The sequence below is a fragment of the Camelina sativa genome, chromosome 11 (assembly GCF_030686135.1).
Source record: "Camelina sativa cultivar CO46 ecotype springtype chromosome 11, ASM3068613v1".
Classification (NCBI taxonomy): Eukaryota; Viridiplantae; Streptophyta; class Magnoliopsida; order Brassicales; family Brassicaceae; genus Camelina; species Camelina sativa.
The window spans coordinates 32,268,606-32,282,782 of NC_141890.1; the positions used below are offsets into that span (position 1 = coordinate 32,268,606).

At 35.7% G+C, this 14,177-nt stretch overlaps 4 protein-coding genes across 6 annotated transcripts; 3 read left to right on the top strand and 1 right to left on the bottom strand.

Moving 5' to 3' along the window:
- Positions 1–1,775: 1,775 nt before the first annotated feature.
- LOC104728497 (uncharacterized) lies at positions 1,776–2,656 on the bottom strand. Its single transcript, XM_087472745.1, has 2 exons — positions 2,596–2,656; positions 1,776–2,356 (listed from the first exon to the last, which is right to left on the bottom strand). The coding sequence occupies exons 1-2, from the start codon at positions 2,654–2,656 to the stop codon at positions 1,776–1,778; spliced, it is 642 nt and encodes a 213-aa protein (XP_087328871.1).
- A 3,888-nt stretch (positions 2,657–6,544) lies between these two features.
- Positions 6,545–9,259, top strand: LOC104724658 (calcineurin B-like protein 9). 2 transcript variants are annotated; one of them, XM_010443198.3, is made up of 9 exons: positions 6,545–6,749; positions 7,037–7,266; positions 7,636–7,718; positions 8,052–8,111; positions 8,206–8,314; positions 8,410–8,462; positions 8,599–8,679; positions 8,768–8,880; positions 8,962–9,259. In XM_010443198.3, the coding sequence occupies exons 2-9, from the start codon at positions 7,188–7,190 to the stop codon at positions 9,023–9,025; spliced, it is 642 nt and encodes a 213-aa protein (XP_010441500.2). In that variant the 5' UTR covers positions 6,545–6,749; positions 7,037–7,187; the 3' UTR covers positions 9,026–9,259. The 2 variants fall into 2 exon arrangements, with proteins under 2 accessions (XP_010441500.2, XP_010441501.2); XM_010443199.2 differs by having other exon boundaries at positions 7,044–7,266.
- A 548-nt stretch (positions 9,260–9,807) lies between these two features.
- Positions 9,808–11,622, top strand: LOC104724659 (uncharacterized). Of its 2 annotated transcripts, XM_010443201.3 has the most exons (4): positions 9,808–10,046; positions 10,443–10,963; positions 11,083–11,362; positions 11,490–11,622. In XM_010443201.3, the coding sequence occupies exons 1-3, from the start codon at positions 9,878–9,880 to the stop codon at positions 11,326–11,328; spliced, it is 936 nt and encodes a 311-aa protein (XP_010441503.2). In that variant the 5' UTR covers positions 9,808–9,877; the 3' UTR covers positions 11,329–11,362; positions 11,490–11,622. The 2 variants fall into 2 exon arrangements, with proteins under 2 accessions (XP_010441503.2, XP_087330910.1); XM_087474784.1 differs by lacking the exon at positions 11,490–11,622 and having other exon boundaries at positions 11,083–11,474.
- On the top strand, positions 11,490–14,173 carry LOC104724660 (farnesyl pyrophosphate synthase 1, mitochondrial). Its single transcript, XM_087474783.1, has 12 exons — positions 11,490–12,007; positions 12,092–12,116; positions 12,206–12,321; positions 12,437–12,523; positions 12,619–12,735; positions 12,830–12,918; positions 13,020–13,071; positions 13,198–13,293; positions 13,375–13,419; positions 13,514–13,603; positions 13,685–13,756; positions 13,843–14,173. The coding sequence occupies exons 1-12, from the start codon at positions 11,762–11,764 to the stop codon at positions 13,969–13,971; spliced, it is 1,164 nt and encodes a 387-aa protein (XP_087330909.1). The 5' UTR covers positions 11,490–11,761; the 3' UTR covers positions 13,972–14,173.
- Positions 14,174–14,177: the final 4 nt, after the last annotated feature.

Consider the following 14,177-nt stretch of genomic DNA (forward strand, 5'->3'; position numbering starts at 1 on the left):
ATTTAAGGATGTTTGATTCCATGATATTTTCTTGACCAGCTTGTTATTCTCTCCACCCAACATAGGAAATTTGGATTCAGCAAACTGACAATCCGTGTATCTGGCCTTAAATAAATCACCCGTAGTTGGCTCAAGATACTTAATAATGGTGGGAGAATCATATCCAATATATATTCCCATCCTTCTTTGAGGTCCCATCTTAGTTCTCTGTGGTGGAGCAATTGGTACATAAACGGCACACCCGAATGTTTTGAGATGGGATATGTCTGGCTCATGATCCGTTAGTAATTGGGATGGTGAATACTTATGTTCACTAGATGGCCTGATGCGTATAAGCTCAGCTGCATGTAATATTGTGTGTCCCCAAGCCGACACAGGAAGCTTCGACCTCATAAGCAATGGCCGAGCAATCAATTGAATACGTTTAATGAAAGATTCAGCTAATCCATTCTGTGTATGGACATGTGCCACAGGATGTTCCACACTCACCCCCATGGACATACAATATTCATTAAACGCTTGGGATGTAAACTCACCAACATTATCTAGACGTATAGTCTTAAGTGGAAAATCTGGAAACTGGGCTCGCAGACGTATAATCTAGGCCAGCAATCTAGCAAACGCAAGGTTTCTAGTTGACAATAAGCAAACATGCGAACATCTGGTCGATGCATCAATAAGGACCATGAAATATCTAAATGTCCCACAAGGAGGGTGTATAGGTCCACATATGTCTCCTTGTATCCTTTCCAGAAAATGCAAAGTTTCCTTAGTTACTTTGGCTGGTGATGGCCTTATAATAAGTTTCCCTTGTGCACATGCTACACACGTGAGATGTTTAGGGATAACTTTCCTCTCTTTAAGAGTGTACCCATTAGAATTCTTTATTAGCTTACGCATCATGTTAGAACCCAGATAGCCAAGCCGGTCATGCCATAAAGTGAATTGTTCATTGAACATCTTATTCATTGCCAAGTTAGCCTCTATCATATCAATCTTAGCATGGTAAAGACCAGTGGCTAGTGCAGGTATAACCTCTAGGACTTTCTTATGTCTTTGGGTGATTTCTGTAATATATAGAAATTCTTTGTTTCCTTCACCCTTTGTTTCAACATGGAAACCATTCAAACGAATGTCCTTAAAGCTCAATAAACTTCTCTTTGAGCTGGGTGAATACAAGGCATCACTTATTTCAAGATGTGTGCCATTAGGTAGCAAAATATTAGCCTGGCCGTAACTTTCAATTAGGCTTGCTATACCCGCAATCGTACAACATTGGCATTTTTCATAATGAGATTAATAAAATATCTCTTATCCTTTAAAATTGTGTGGCTGGATCCACTATCCACCACAAGGATGTTCTTGTCCTCAGCCATTTATATAATGGACAAGAATTTATGTTTTAAACTTTAAAGTAATAAAACAAGCAAATAAATAATTTGAATTTAAACCAAAATAATTATTCAAAATAATAATCCAAATAATAATCCAAATAATAATCCAATCAAATGCAAAGCATAAAACATAAAATTAAATCAAGACCACATTTGAGTTTAATTATCCTCTCTTAAACAATCAGAGGTTTCATAATCCAACAGATCATCCTTCTCATGGTCGAAATCACCTTCACCATCAAGATGAACCAGGTTAGCTTCTGGATTTTTCTTTAAACTCTCTTGATAGAGATCAACAAGGTGCTTAGGAGTTCTGCAAGTCTTTACCCAATGGTTTTACATACCACATCTATGGCAAGTGGACTTGGTCTTATGTTGCGGTTAAAATGTACCGCGGCCTCTACCCCGACCACGGCCGAAGCCGAATCGGTTTCCACGGCCTTGACCACCAAACTTGTGCCCTTGGTAGTTCCCACGACCAGGGCCACCACGTCCACCTCCTCCACGGCCACGGCCATACTTGTCTCTATGGACATAGTTAGACTCCTTAGTCTCTTTCGGCTCTTTAGGCTCTTGAGGATTTTTCTTTGCCATATCAACCTTGTGAGCTTCTGGTAATGGAGCAGTACCAGGAGGTGTCAATGCACTATTCATCATCAATAGCTCATTGTTCTGCTCAGCTAGCAGCAAACAAGAGATAAGGTCTGCATAAGTCTTAAACCCCTTTTCACGATATTGTTGTTGAAGCAGTATGTTATTGGAGTGAAAGGTAGAGAATGTCTTCTCTAGCAGATTCTTCTCAGTAACCTCTGTACCACATAACCTTACGATTGAGACTATCTTAAATAGCTCTGAGTTATACTCATCCACGGATTTGTAGTCCTGGATCCTTAGGTTTTTCCAATCAAATTGAGCCTTTGGTAGGAACACCGTCTTTTGGTGTCCATATATGCCTTTCAACTCTGTCCAAAGGTCAAGAGGATCTTCAACAGTGAGGTACTGGTTCTTGAGACTCTCAGCAAGGTGGTGACGTATATGCATTATTGCCTTGTACTTATCCTTTTCTGCACATTCAACCTCATCCTCAATGCATTCGCATAAATCCTTTGATTTCAAATGGATCTTAGTGTCCAAAGCCCATTGCAAGTAATTGTCTCCAGAAGCATTAAAGGGCAGTATAGGAGAGGTTGTTCAGCTTTGCCATCTGCACAATACTGAACAAACATCCGATCATTAGCATGCGGTATTTGAGACCGTACCATGCAATCACTTAATAGGCCATACGGTATTTGAGACCGAACCATGCTTTGCCTTTACTCATAATTTTCGTGGCTTTGGTATGCATGAAAAACAAACAAACCTAAATAGATACTAGCATGCAACAATTTCCTTTTATTAAGTGTTTCCTTTTTCTTAGACTGAATTTCCTATTCTAATTAGGAAAGATTGTAGGAAATATTTTCTAGGTTTTAGGATAATTACTAAAATTGATTTGGAAGTTATCCTAATAATTTTAACAACCTAGAACAAATCTATGCAATCGATTTTAGGGTTCATGCAGCCGATTTTACAGAAACAATTTAAGCAATAAACGATTCAAGTTTTTATCTATGCAAGGTTCGATTTTAAGGATGCATGCAGCGTATGAAACAATCAAGCAAAACCAATCAACCGGATTTTAATTATGATATGAACGGTTCAATTTGCAAGCAATATATCAATCCTAAACTTCACATAATCCAATTTTAAAGTTTTAGTGTTTAGGGATCTTAAGCTTTTGTTAGTTGATTGTTTGCTTATAGGTTTTTGGTGTTCCATTAGGTTTAAGGTCAGATTCGATTTCATTGTTTTTAAGGGGGTTTGATTATTGTTTACCTTCCACCATTTGGAGGTTGACTGGATTTGAACCGGGAGCTAAAGGCCTCGGTTTTACTTTTCTTTTGATCACGAACCTCGGCCTAGGTAGGAGGAAGAACCAATCTCTAACTCGAGCTGCGGCTTGAACAGGAACGGATCTCCGAACAGAACTCACCCCGGACAGAAACTGACCACAAACTCGGATGGATCACGAACAGGAACCGATCGCCAAGTATAACCACAAACAAAGGTAGAAGGCGGCAGCGGTTTAGGGTTTTAGGGTTTTATCTCAGTTGGACTTTAGAACAAGTCGTGCGGATAACGTGTTGTAAACTAGAGAAATCGAAGGAGGTTTTCTCTTGTCTTATTAATCATTATGTTCGATAATCATACATATATATAGTGAAGGACAAGGCCTTAATACATTAGGACTAAACCGACTAAGCACAAAGGAGGTGGCCGATGGGCCTTATTGTCTTGGACGTACATGGGCCGTGTATGGACCGTGTATGGACCGGTTATGGAAGATCCACTCCAAGTGTTTTACAACAAAATCTTTACAATTCAGATTCGTATACATATATGGAAAGACGAAATTCATATACAGTATGTAGATGATAAAAACTTCAGTTTAGAATATATGTTTTACGATTTTGTTTGTTTTGATTAGGGAATATTGTTGATGCATATCCTTATCTTGATTCTAGTTAGAATTTGATTTATGTAAATCCATCATCAAGAATATATGTATCCATCATGATTGATTAATATTGATATTGAAGTTAATAGTGTATATATTTTGGGAATAAAAATTTATCAAAATGTGTATGTGATTTATCTATTTTTTTATTAAATATTGCCTAACATGTAACTGTCTTTAATTAGTTGCTATATTATAGGGATGTTGCAAGTGTAATACGTGTAAGATAGATATATATGTGCAAATGTAATTAGTTGCTATATACTTATTTGGAAATCTCTAATTAATGTTTCGAAGAAATTAAAGCACATATATTTGAAATGATCCGATCTTTGTAATCAGTTTTGAATAAACAAAAAACCCGACCCGATGAAATGACAAATTATCCGTGTAACACCAAATTATGAAAATTAAATTTATATTCATATTGGTTATCAAAGGTGATCGATTTTAAATATATATTCATTTATAAAAATTCAAATCACATCATATGCTGAAAAAATCCATAATTTTATTAAATTTATATATTAAATAGTAATTCAAATTATTAAATATAAGATTAAATAAAAGTGAAAGGAGAATTATATATTAATCTAACACTAGGTTTTACTCTGTGGTACACCACGAGTCTATTATTTTGTTGAGATATATACTGTTAACGGTTGTAAGTAGAGTTTTGTAGAAACTCTTGATTCGCAAGTTGAGAATATATATTTTACGATTTATTAGTTATGATTTAGGAATGACTGATCTAGCATATTCTTATTATGATTCTCAGTTGATATTATTGGATTAATAGTGTAATTTTAAAGCTAATAAGATCTTACCAAATATGTAATCGTTTATTAAACGCAAATTAGATATTTCCGTAGATGTATTCATCTTGAATTAGTTGCTATATTATAGGGATGTGATTAAGAGGATGTGATTACATAATTTGGGTTATCAATTCTTTTTGTCAAACTCGGTCCTAAAAATTCGGCATGCAAATTAGATCTTTCCTAAGATACAATGGGCATTAATTGGCATTAATTGGATGTAAATAAGTATGCTATGGATTAAAAACCGGCCCAAAATATTCAGCAATCTTAAGGAGGATCCGAATAATTGAATCGGTTATAATTTTAGTTAAAAACCCGACCCGAAGTTGGCAAAAAGTAATGGCAGCCTATTGTACTCCAAAAATGTATTTCGAGCTCTATATGTGGATATACTTGTTTGGTTACAAATATCCTAAGACAATTTTTAATATATATCCGTTTATAAAAATTCAAATCACATTATATGCTGAAAAAAATCTAAAATTTAATTAACTTTATGTATTAAATAGTAATTAAAATAATTAAATATAAGATTAAATAAAAATGAAAGGAGAATTATATTTTAATCTAACATATTGATTTAAATTAGATAGATATATTTTAGAAAATTAATATTATCAAATAAAGAAATGATTGTGTTTGGTTGTAAAGATTGTAGAGAATTTAGTTGAGACTTGTTTGGATACAAAGATAAGAGAGGATGACACAAAAATGTACTTCAAAAATGTTAAGATAGATAGTGATTTAAATTAGGTAGATAGATTTTAGGAAATTTGAAAATAAGGAAATGATTGTGTTTGGTTGTAAGGATTGTAGAGAATTTAGTTGGAACTTGTTTGGATACAAAGATAAAAAAGGATGACACAAAAATGTACTTCAAAAATGTTAAGATAGATGTGATAGATAGTTGAATTCTCAAATTCCTTATACTTTTCCAAAGCTAATAAAACAATTTTTTTTTACAAATAGTGATGTTAGATTTTTAGGCTTTCTAATTTTATATTAAAAATAGATTTTATTTTTTTAGTATTTTAGATTTAATCTAAAATACATGTAACTTAACAATTTAATATTATAATTGCACATTTAGAATTAGGAGTGTCAAAAAAGAAAGATTGAGAATTTGTTATAAATACCTTTTTTGGGATACCCATTTTCAAAAATACCTTTTGTTTTGAACATTTTTATTTTTACCTTCTTTTACATAATTACAATATGTTAAATTAATTCTTAAATTTTTTTTTTTGGTTTGGGTTTTCTATTTTATATTTAATGTATAATTTTTAGGAGGTAGGATTTAGTATTTAGGACTTAGGGTTTATAATTTAATCATTTTATATATCAAAAAGGGATATTTTTGAAAATGGACACTATGAAATAGTATTTTTGAAAAGTGACATAGAAGAAGGAATATAGAATTCTTAAAGTTTATATTATCAAGATAACTTTTTTTACAAATATAAGTTTATATTATAAACAAAAAATTCTACTGTGAAAAATACACATTAAAATATTACATAACTGTAAGAAAACTTGTAAAAATGATTAGTTTGTTAACCAATAAAAAAAGGAAACTTAAAAGTTCAAAAGTAAAAATGTCAAACAACAATTATGATTTTTTTTTGTTCCCACACTGTAATAAAAAATGGGGTAGGTAGAAAAAAAGAGGTAAAAAAAATTACAACAAGGATTGAAAATGATTCACACGCGTACATACATTCACACGTGCGACGCTCATCTTATTTATAAAAAAAACTCTCTTCAGAATTTTCACAACCGGCCTCTGAAGAACAAAAAAAAAAAAGCCCAGCAAAGTCTGAAGTTAATCTCAACCGTCCGATCCATTCATCTTACCATCGTCACAGATCCTCTTCTCCTTCGTCTCTCTCTCTCTGACTCTCTCGTTTCTCAAAAATCAAAATCCCTTCCTTTCTCTCTGTCACCGAGCCGGCGAGCCCGTTCTCTCGGTGGTAACTGGTAAGTGCTCTATTCGATTCTTCTCTTCTTCTTTTTTTTTTCTTGGATTTAATCGTTTAATTTCTGGGTTCGGAGATTCTCGAGCCGCGCCTACATTACCTGTTTAATTTCCGATTACTATTCAAATTTTATTTTTGTTAATCTGATTTGAAACTTTTGTATCTCATTCGATTCGATTGCCGCATCGCTGCTACTTTTTTTTTTCGTTCTTCTAGGGTTTTTATAATTCTCCAATGATTAATCATCGTGTTCATCAGGTTCTGTTTTTTTTTTCCCCCTTGAATAAGTTTGCAGATTCTAAGGATGGTTATGATGATCGCAACTAAAACCAGAGATCAAGCTTTTTTACATTCTCAAAAATTATAGAACTAGCGATTCTGTTCAACATTAAGCAAGCTTCTTCTTCTTTTTGGTGTTTACTACTCAAAATTCTGTTAAATGGGTTGTTTCCATTCCACCGTTGCGAGAGAATTCCCAGGACACGAGAACCCTGTGAAGCTAGCTTCTGAGACTGCTTGTAAGTTTACTTGCACTATACGTTTCGTTTTTCTATTCCTTTGCTTAAGTCTTCAAGAGCATGAAAGCTTAGAGATCGTTCTTTTGTCATTGTTTTGCTGATATGAGAGTCTGTTTTTGCCTTCCTTTAATGGTTTGTACAACTCAGAGATTGTCTCTTGTGTCATCACATAATGATATTTCAATAGTTTCTTGGATCAACACTAGTTTACTTCCACTTTGGAATTGAATCTTGGTTTGTGAAAGTTTTTAAGAAGCGTCTCTTTTCCATTGTTTATTGCTGCAATATACATTTTGTTTTACGAATTGACATGATCTTGATATTTTAATATCACAGAGTTGCTTATCATATCTCTTTGTTTTTTTCTAGTTAGTGTAAGTGAAGTTGAAGCATTGTATGAACTGTTCAAGAGCATAAGCAGCTCCGTTGTGGACGATGGCTTGATAAACAAGGTATTCATAATCGATAGATAGCCTTTGATTATTTCGCACCTCATGTGAGAATCTTGAAATCGTGATGTACTGTACAGTGACATGATATATTCATTGCACTATTATCCATATGCCATAGTCAACTTTCTTGACTTTTTCCAATTTTTAATTCTGTAATTATTGAATCTCCATGCTGAGCTGTGGGATCCTTATTGCTCATCAAGTCTCTGTGTTGATAGTTGACTTGAATTTTAATTCTTTTTAATATCTTTGTTTGGTTTTGAAGATTGAAGTTTCCTTGGCCCACTTTTGGATATTGTTACTTATTTCTCGACCAACTTGTATGTAATGCAGGAAGAGTTTCAACTTGCTTTGTTCAAGAACAGAAAGAAGGAAAATTTGTTTGCCAATAGGGTAACTCTTTAGTTTCTCTGACCTTAATAACTTTGTAGTTAACCTTAAAGTTTGCTTCTATAGATGTACTAAATGGTGATGCCCACTTTTGCAGATATTTGATTTGTTTGATGTGAAACGAAAAGGCGTCATTGATTTTGGAGACTTTGTGAGATCACTCAATGTTTTCCATCCTAATGCTTCTCTAGAGGAGAAAACAGACTGTAAGTTGACCCATAAACGAGTTTACATCTGTCGTCGATTCTCTAAAAGCCTTCTTGTTATTTTTATTCACGTTGGTCTGTATTTATTATCTCAGTTACCTTTAGGCTTTACGACATGGATTGCACAGGCTTCATTGAGCGCCAAGAGGTAAAAAATTGTCCAGTATCTTCACATCTCAATCCAAAACGATCTATGTTTCAACATATTGAGTTTCAAAGACTTTTTCAAAGCTTTTTAGTGCATCATTTATAGGAAATCATATTTGTGTATGCCATTTTGGCAGGTGAAGCAAATGCTGATTGCCCTTCTCTGCGAATCTGAAATGAAACTGGCTGATGATACTATAGAGATGATACTTGATCAGGTTTACTTCTTTGTCTATAACAACTTTGATTACTTATGAAAACAAAGACTCTTACAGAAAACTTGAGTCTTTTCCTTTTTGTGAACAGACATTTGAGGACGCAGATGTGGATCGGGATGGAAAGATTGATAAGACAGAATGGAGCAATTTCGTTATCAAAAACCCATCTTTGCTTAAAATCATGACTCTTCCGTATCTCAGGTATGTCTCCTTGATATGATGATACTATGATCTATTTTGTTGCCGTTTCCAAAATTTGAGGACTGAAAACTCAAATTTTAGGGATATAACAACGACGTTTCCGAGTTTTGTCTTTCACTCGGAGGTGGACGAGATTGCAACTTGAAGAAACAAGGGAAAGTTGGTTTATAGAGACCAAGTAGCAAGTTGGACCAAGAACAAGAACAAGATTGATTCCAAAAAATGTTATGTAGCAGGATCGAGAGCTTTATTTCCTTGGAATTTTAGTCTATAGGGTTTCAATTTCATGTAATGCATTGCTTTTGGCTCTCTTTCTTAACAGTTTTGAATATTAAGTTGTCTACGAAAGATTAATACAGAATCACAATTTCTGATTAAAGATTTGATTTTGCTCATAATTTTTTTAATGTATTTGTTCATGTAACAAAGAATGAAATTGAAATGCTTAAACAGAAGAAATTTCCTTATAAATCAATTTATTCATTCATTGAAAAGTTAAGAAAATCTTGAGCTGGTAAAACTAAAATTGATATCCAACGAAACAACACCTAAATTTAGTGTAGCCGATAAAATTTCTTGATTTTTCAAATTTAAATGTTATAAATATTTAAAATATTATTGATCTCATTCATATTAATAAAATAAAATTTATAATCAATTTAAGGTACATTTTTTTAATTTACAAAACAGAACCGAACCTAAACTGATAAACCAACTGAAATTGCATCTAACCGATTCGATAATAAATTTGGATTTTGCAGATCATCGAAAATAAACCGAAAAGAGAGATTAGTAATAAGATTGGGAAGAAAGGCCCAAGAAAGCCCAACAGGCTTAATTTGTTTAGGTGCCAAATGAATACCGCCAAAAGTCTTCTCACGTGACAAGCACGTGAATGAGTCTATTAACAGCATTCGGGTCGGTCGAGTCTATTTTACAGCATTCGGGTCGGTCCGAGAAAAGCATTGGGAATTTGGGAGAGAAGAAGAAGAAGAAGATGGAAGGAATAACAATGAAAGACACGGCGGCGGAAGAAATCACGGCGAGGCTTTCGTCTCTCGAGAACCTCTACTTCCCACGCGCCGTCCAAACTACCGCCGCGTCGTCCGACCAACGCAAATCCATCCTCCTCGACCTCCTCCGTCGTGATCCCGCCGTTTTTCTCGGTAAGTTCCACAACCGTAACCGTGTTCAAATTCTCCATCCTATTTCTATATTTTTCAGGGATGCGTGGAAATTTATGATTATATATGAGTTTTGCCTTCGTAGTCATCTAAGTATCAAACTGTGGTACTGCTGTTTTAGACTTAAAACCCTATCGCAATTTTTTTTCCCCCCGATTAAGAGCGTTATGGTTATAATAGATGAGTTTCTTGAGTTTGATTCTTTGAAATCGTGGTGATACTATTGATTCTATTTCCAATTTCGTCATGGCTATTTAAAAATCTTATAGGACGATGAGTTTTAGCTTCATTATTTATCTAAGCATTGAGTGTGTAGAGCGTTTTTGAGATTAAAATTAGATTTTGGGAACTGAAACTTGCTTGTTTGTTTTGCTTCAGAACGATATGGATCAGAGCTTAAGGTAGATGAACTGCTTGAGTTTGATGATTTGAAACATGACTACGAGGTTGATTGGCACTTGAAAAACCTGCGGAAGAAGATAAGTCCGACCTCAGAAGAGCTTAAATCGAGGTCTGTAGCTGTAAGGAATAGAAGGTTGGCTTACTTGAATAAACTTGTATCAGAAGGACAGTATTTCTCTGAGGATGCTATGAGAGATAGGGAGCCGTATCTACACCACGAGTACGTCGGGAAATTTCAGGATGTGATGGGAAGGAACATGGCTAGGCCTGGAGAGCGTTGGTCAGAGACGTTGATGAGACGGGCAGAGGAAGCTACGTTGGTTACTCGGATTAGAGAGGAGCAGCAGAGGTTAGGTGTTGCAGAGAGTGATTGGGTTGGCAATGAGAAGATGGAAGAATCAGAAGAAGAAGAAGAAGAAGAAGAGGAGGAGGAGGAGGAATCAGAAGAAGATGAAGAAGCGAAGCATCCTACAGAAGCTAGCTCAAGACTTGAAGAGGTAATTTGTTTTTTTTTTTTCTTTGCTATGTGTTGGTTCCAAAATCACAAACATCTCATTTTTCATTTTGTTGTGTTGCAAAACCCTTGTTCACATCTTTGCTTGTCGAATGTTTTCAGGTTACGGATGGCAATGGAGCATTGCATGATAGAGAACATAACAATAACAAGGCAACAGTCTTACCTCCAGAGGAGATGCAAGATATGATGGATCAGTTCACATCAATCATGCAACAGAAGTTCTTATCGGGAGAAGACCATCAACATTTAGATTACACAAAGATAGACAATGACGAGACTCTTGATGATCATTGGCTTCGAGAGATTGGCCTTGACGCTGAAGAAAAATACTTTGGTGAAGACTAATGGACACAGTGAAACAATAACATACCTAGTCTATGTAAGATATGATCTCTCCTCTCTCTGTCTCTTTACTTGCAACAATGAGTTACCATGAGAGCTTTGTATCTCTTATGAGTCTTGTGATAAAGAGAGTGATTTCATTTCTTCTTCTTCCCCTTTCCCAGAATCGCATACTACACCGTTCTACCGAAAAAGGCTTATAAACCCAATCTTTATTATGGCCCATTACCATAAATGAAATACAGATAAAAAATAATAGAAAAAGAAAACTATATCTATTATATCTCTGTTTCTTTGGCTCAACATGACAAATGTGAAACTGGGAGAGCAAGTCAGTCCGATTTGTTGGGGGTAGGAAGGAAAAGGATGGATGATGGATGGCAAAAGTAGTAAATAAGGAAGAAACAGAAGGGGTGTTTGGTTGGAAAAAGGACGAATGAGTGTGAGTTGGAGTAGTTGTTGTAGGAATCTGGGGAAGACAATAAAGGCTCTTCGTTTACATTTGCATCTGAGGCCTCGTGGGAGCAGTCTCTATCGTCGTCATATCCAAAGCTCTTCTCCTTCTTATTCAATGGCCGATCTCAAGTCAACGTTTCTCAACGTTTATTCCGTTCTCAAGTCCGACCTCCTTAATGACCCTGCCTTCGAATTCACCGATGAATCTCGTCTCTGGGTTGAACGGGTATGTACTCTTCCCCTTATCTCATCAGAATCAGATTGATCCTTTATCCGATCCCCTTATTAGATATTCTCTCTTTCCTTGTAGATGCTGGACTACAATGTACGTGGAGGTGAGGTTTTAGCTAACAGAGCCTCTCTCTCTCGTTTTCATCGATTCTTTTTCTTCAGTTCTCACACTTTACTTCTTCCTCTTCTCCAGGGAAACTCAATCGTGGTCTCTCCGTTGTTGACAGCTTCAAACTTTTGAAGGAAGGCAAAGATTTGACTGAGCAAGAGGTTTTCCTCTCGTCTGCTCTCGGTTGGTGCATCGAATGGGTATAAGAAGAAGAAAAAGATTCTATTCCCTTTTTGGTTTGAATATCTCTTCGATGGATAGATTGATAAATACCCTCCTTTATGTCTCTATCACTCATGTTCATCATCTTTGCAGCTTCAAGCTTATTTCCTTGTGCTTGATGACATTATGGATAACTCTGTCACCCGCCGTGGTCAACCTTGCTGGTTCAGGGTCCCTCAGGTAATGTTTTCGTATTATTTTCTCACGCTGCAAAGGTTTTAAGTCCGCCAGAGTACTTGCACGTGTAGCTTATAGAACTTAACACAATGTTACAGGTTGGTATGGTTGCCATCAACGATGGGATTCTACTTCGCAATCACATCCACAGGATTCTCAAAAAGCACTTCCGGGACAAGCCTTACTATGTTGACCTCGTTGATTTGTTTAATGAGGTAATCTGTTTTTGATAGATCTACTACACTCTTTCCCAAACTGTAAAGTATTCGAAATATTTTCCTCAGTCTATTCCTTTTGCTGTCTGTCTAGGTTGAGTTGCAAACAGCTTGTGGCCAGATGATAGATTTGATCACGACCTTTGAAGGCGAAAAGGATTTGTCCAAGTACTCATTGTCTATGTGAGTCAAGTGTGAGCATTATATAAATGGTTTGTTCTGATGGTTGTTGAGATGAAAGTCAGTAAGGGTTCTGACCTGATGAAATGGTTTTCAAAATGTAGCCACCGGCGTATTGTCCAGTACAAAACGGCTTATTACTCATTTTATCTCCCTGTGAGTATGAATTTTCTCCCTCCCTAGTCATACTCTCATACCTGGGCTCAGAGTATAGAGCAATCATGCTATTCCCATAATTGCAATTGTAGATCCCGTGACAAGCTTTGTTTTTTTTCCACTCAGGTTGCTTGTGCACTGCTTATGGCGGGTGAAAATTTGGAAAAGCATGTTGATGTGAAGAATGTTCTTGTTGACATGGGAATCTACTTCCAAGTGCAGGTACTAGTTTGCTGTTAAGTATTCATGAGAGCTATATGATAAGGGTAATGCCGGGACTCTGATATCCGTTCTTTTGTGTAGGATGATTATCTGGATTGTTTCGCTGATCCGGAGACGCTTGGCAAGGTTTTCACTCGTGCTAACACTTGGTTTCTCAGGCTGATCTGAATGTATTACTGTGCTTCACTTGATGCAGCATATTGGTTGTTTTATAATGCAGATAGGAACAGATATAGAAGATTTCAAATGCTCGTGGTTGGTGGTTAAGGCATTGGAACGCTGCAGCGAAGAACAAACCAAGACATTATATGTAAGAGGCATATATCTTTTATCATAAGGTTTGTATCGTATTTGGAACCTGAAACATATTTTTCTTGTTCTGGATTCGTAGGAGAACTATGGTAAACCCGACCCATCAAACGTTGCTAAAGTGAAGGATCTCTACAAAGAGCTTGATCTTGAGGTTTGAAACTAGTGATAAACATGAGAGGTATTATGCTCTATAAATACACAATCAAACATTTTGCTAATTGGCTGTGGTTTTGACAGGGGGTGTTCATGGAGTATGAGAGCAAAAGCTACGAGAAGCTGACGGGAGTGATTGAGGCTCACGAAAGTAAAGCAATCCAAGCAGTGCTAAAATCATTCTTGGCAAAGATCTACAAGAGGCAGAAGTAGTAGTCTCAGCCCTGAATAAATAAAATTCCCTGTTATGTCTTTTGTTGATTCTTCGTTCGTTGGGTGATTTGTGTAATTCGTCTGTTAAGTGCTCTGATTCCAGAGAGGGTGGGGGAATAACTCTGATTCTTGTGTTACAATCATATTTGTTTCATGACTCTGATCTTCATTTCACCATTTATATCAATTTGAGATTCTTGTTGATG

Bases quoted from the DNA above. Each gene is read 5' to 3' on its own strand.
- LOC104724660 (XM_087474783.1), top strand. From the start codon at position 11,762: ATGAGTGTGAGTTGGAGTAGTTGTTGTAGGAATCTGGGGAAGACAATA. The intron at 13,604-13,684 runs GTAAGAGGCATA...CTGGATTCGTAG, and splicing joins AACAAACCAAGACATTATAT to GAGAACTATGGTAAACCCGA. The intron at 13,757-13,842 runs GTTTGAAACTAG...TGGTTTTGACAG, and splicing joins ACAAAGAGCTTGATCTTGAG to GGGGTGTTCATGGAGTATGA.
- LOC104724658 (XM_010443198.3), top strand. From the start codon at position 7,188: ATGGGTTGTTTCCATTCCACCGTTGCGAGAGAATTCCCAGGACACGAG. The intron at 7,267-7,635 runs GTAAGTTTACTT...GTTTTTTTCTAG, and splicing joins GCTAGCTTCTGAGACTGCTT to TTAGTGTAAGTGAAGTTGAA. The intron at 7,719-8,051 runs GTATTCATAATC...TATGTAATGCAG, and splicing joins ACGATGGCTTGATAAACAAG to GAAGAGTTTCAACTTGCTTT.
- LOC104728497 (XM_087472745.1), bottom strand. From the start codon at position 2,656: ATGGTACGGTCTCAAATACCGCATGCTAATGATCGGATGTTTGTTCAG. The intron at 2,357-2,595 runs GCAAAGCTGAAC...ACCTTTGGACAG, and splicing joins TGTTCAGTATTGTGCAGATG to AGTTGAAAGGCATATATGGA.
- LOC104724659 (XM_010443201.3), top strand. From the start codon at position 9,878: ATGGAAGGAATAACAATGAAAGACACGGCGGCGGAAGAAATCACGGCG. The intron at 10,047-10,442 runs GTAAGTTCCACA...GTTTTGCTTCAG, and splicing joins TGATCCCGCCGTTTTTCTCG to AACGATATGGATCAGAGCTT. The intron at 10,964-11,082 runs GTAATTTGTTTT...GAATGTTTTCAG, and splicing joins CTAGCTCAAGACTTGAAGAG to GTTACGGATGGCAATGGAGC.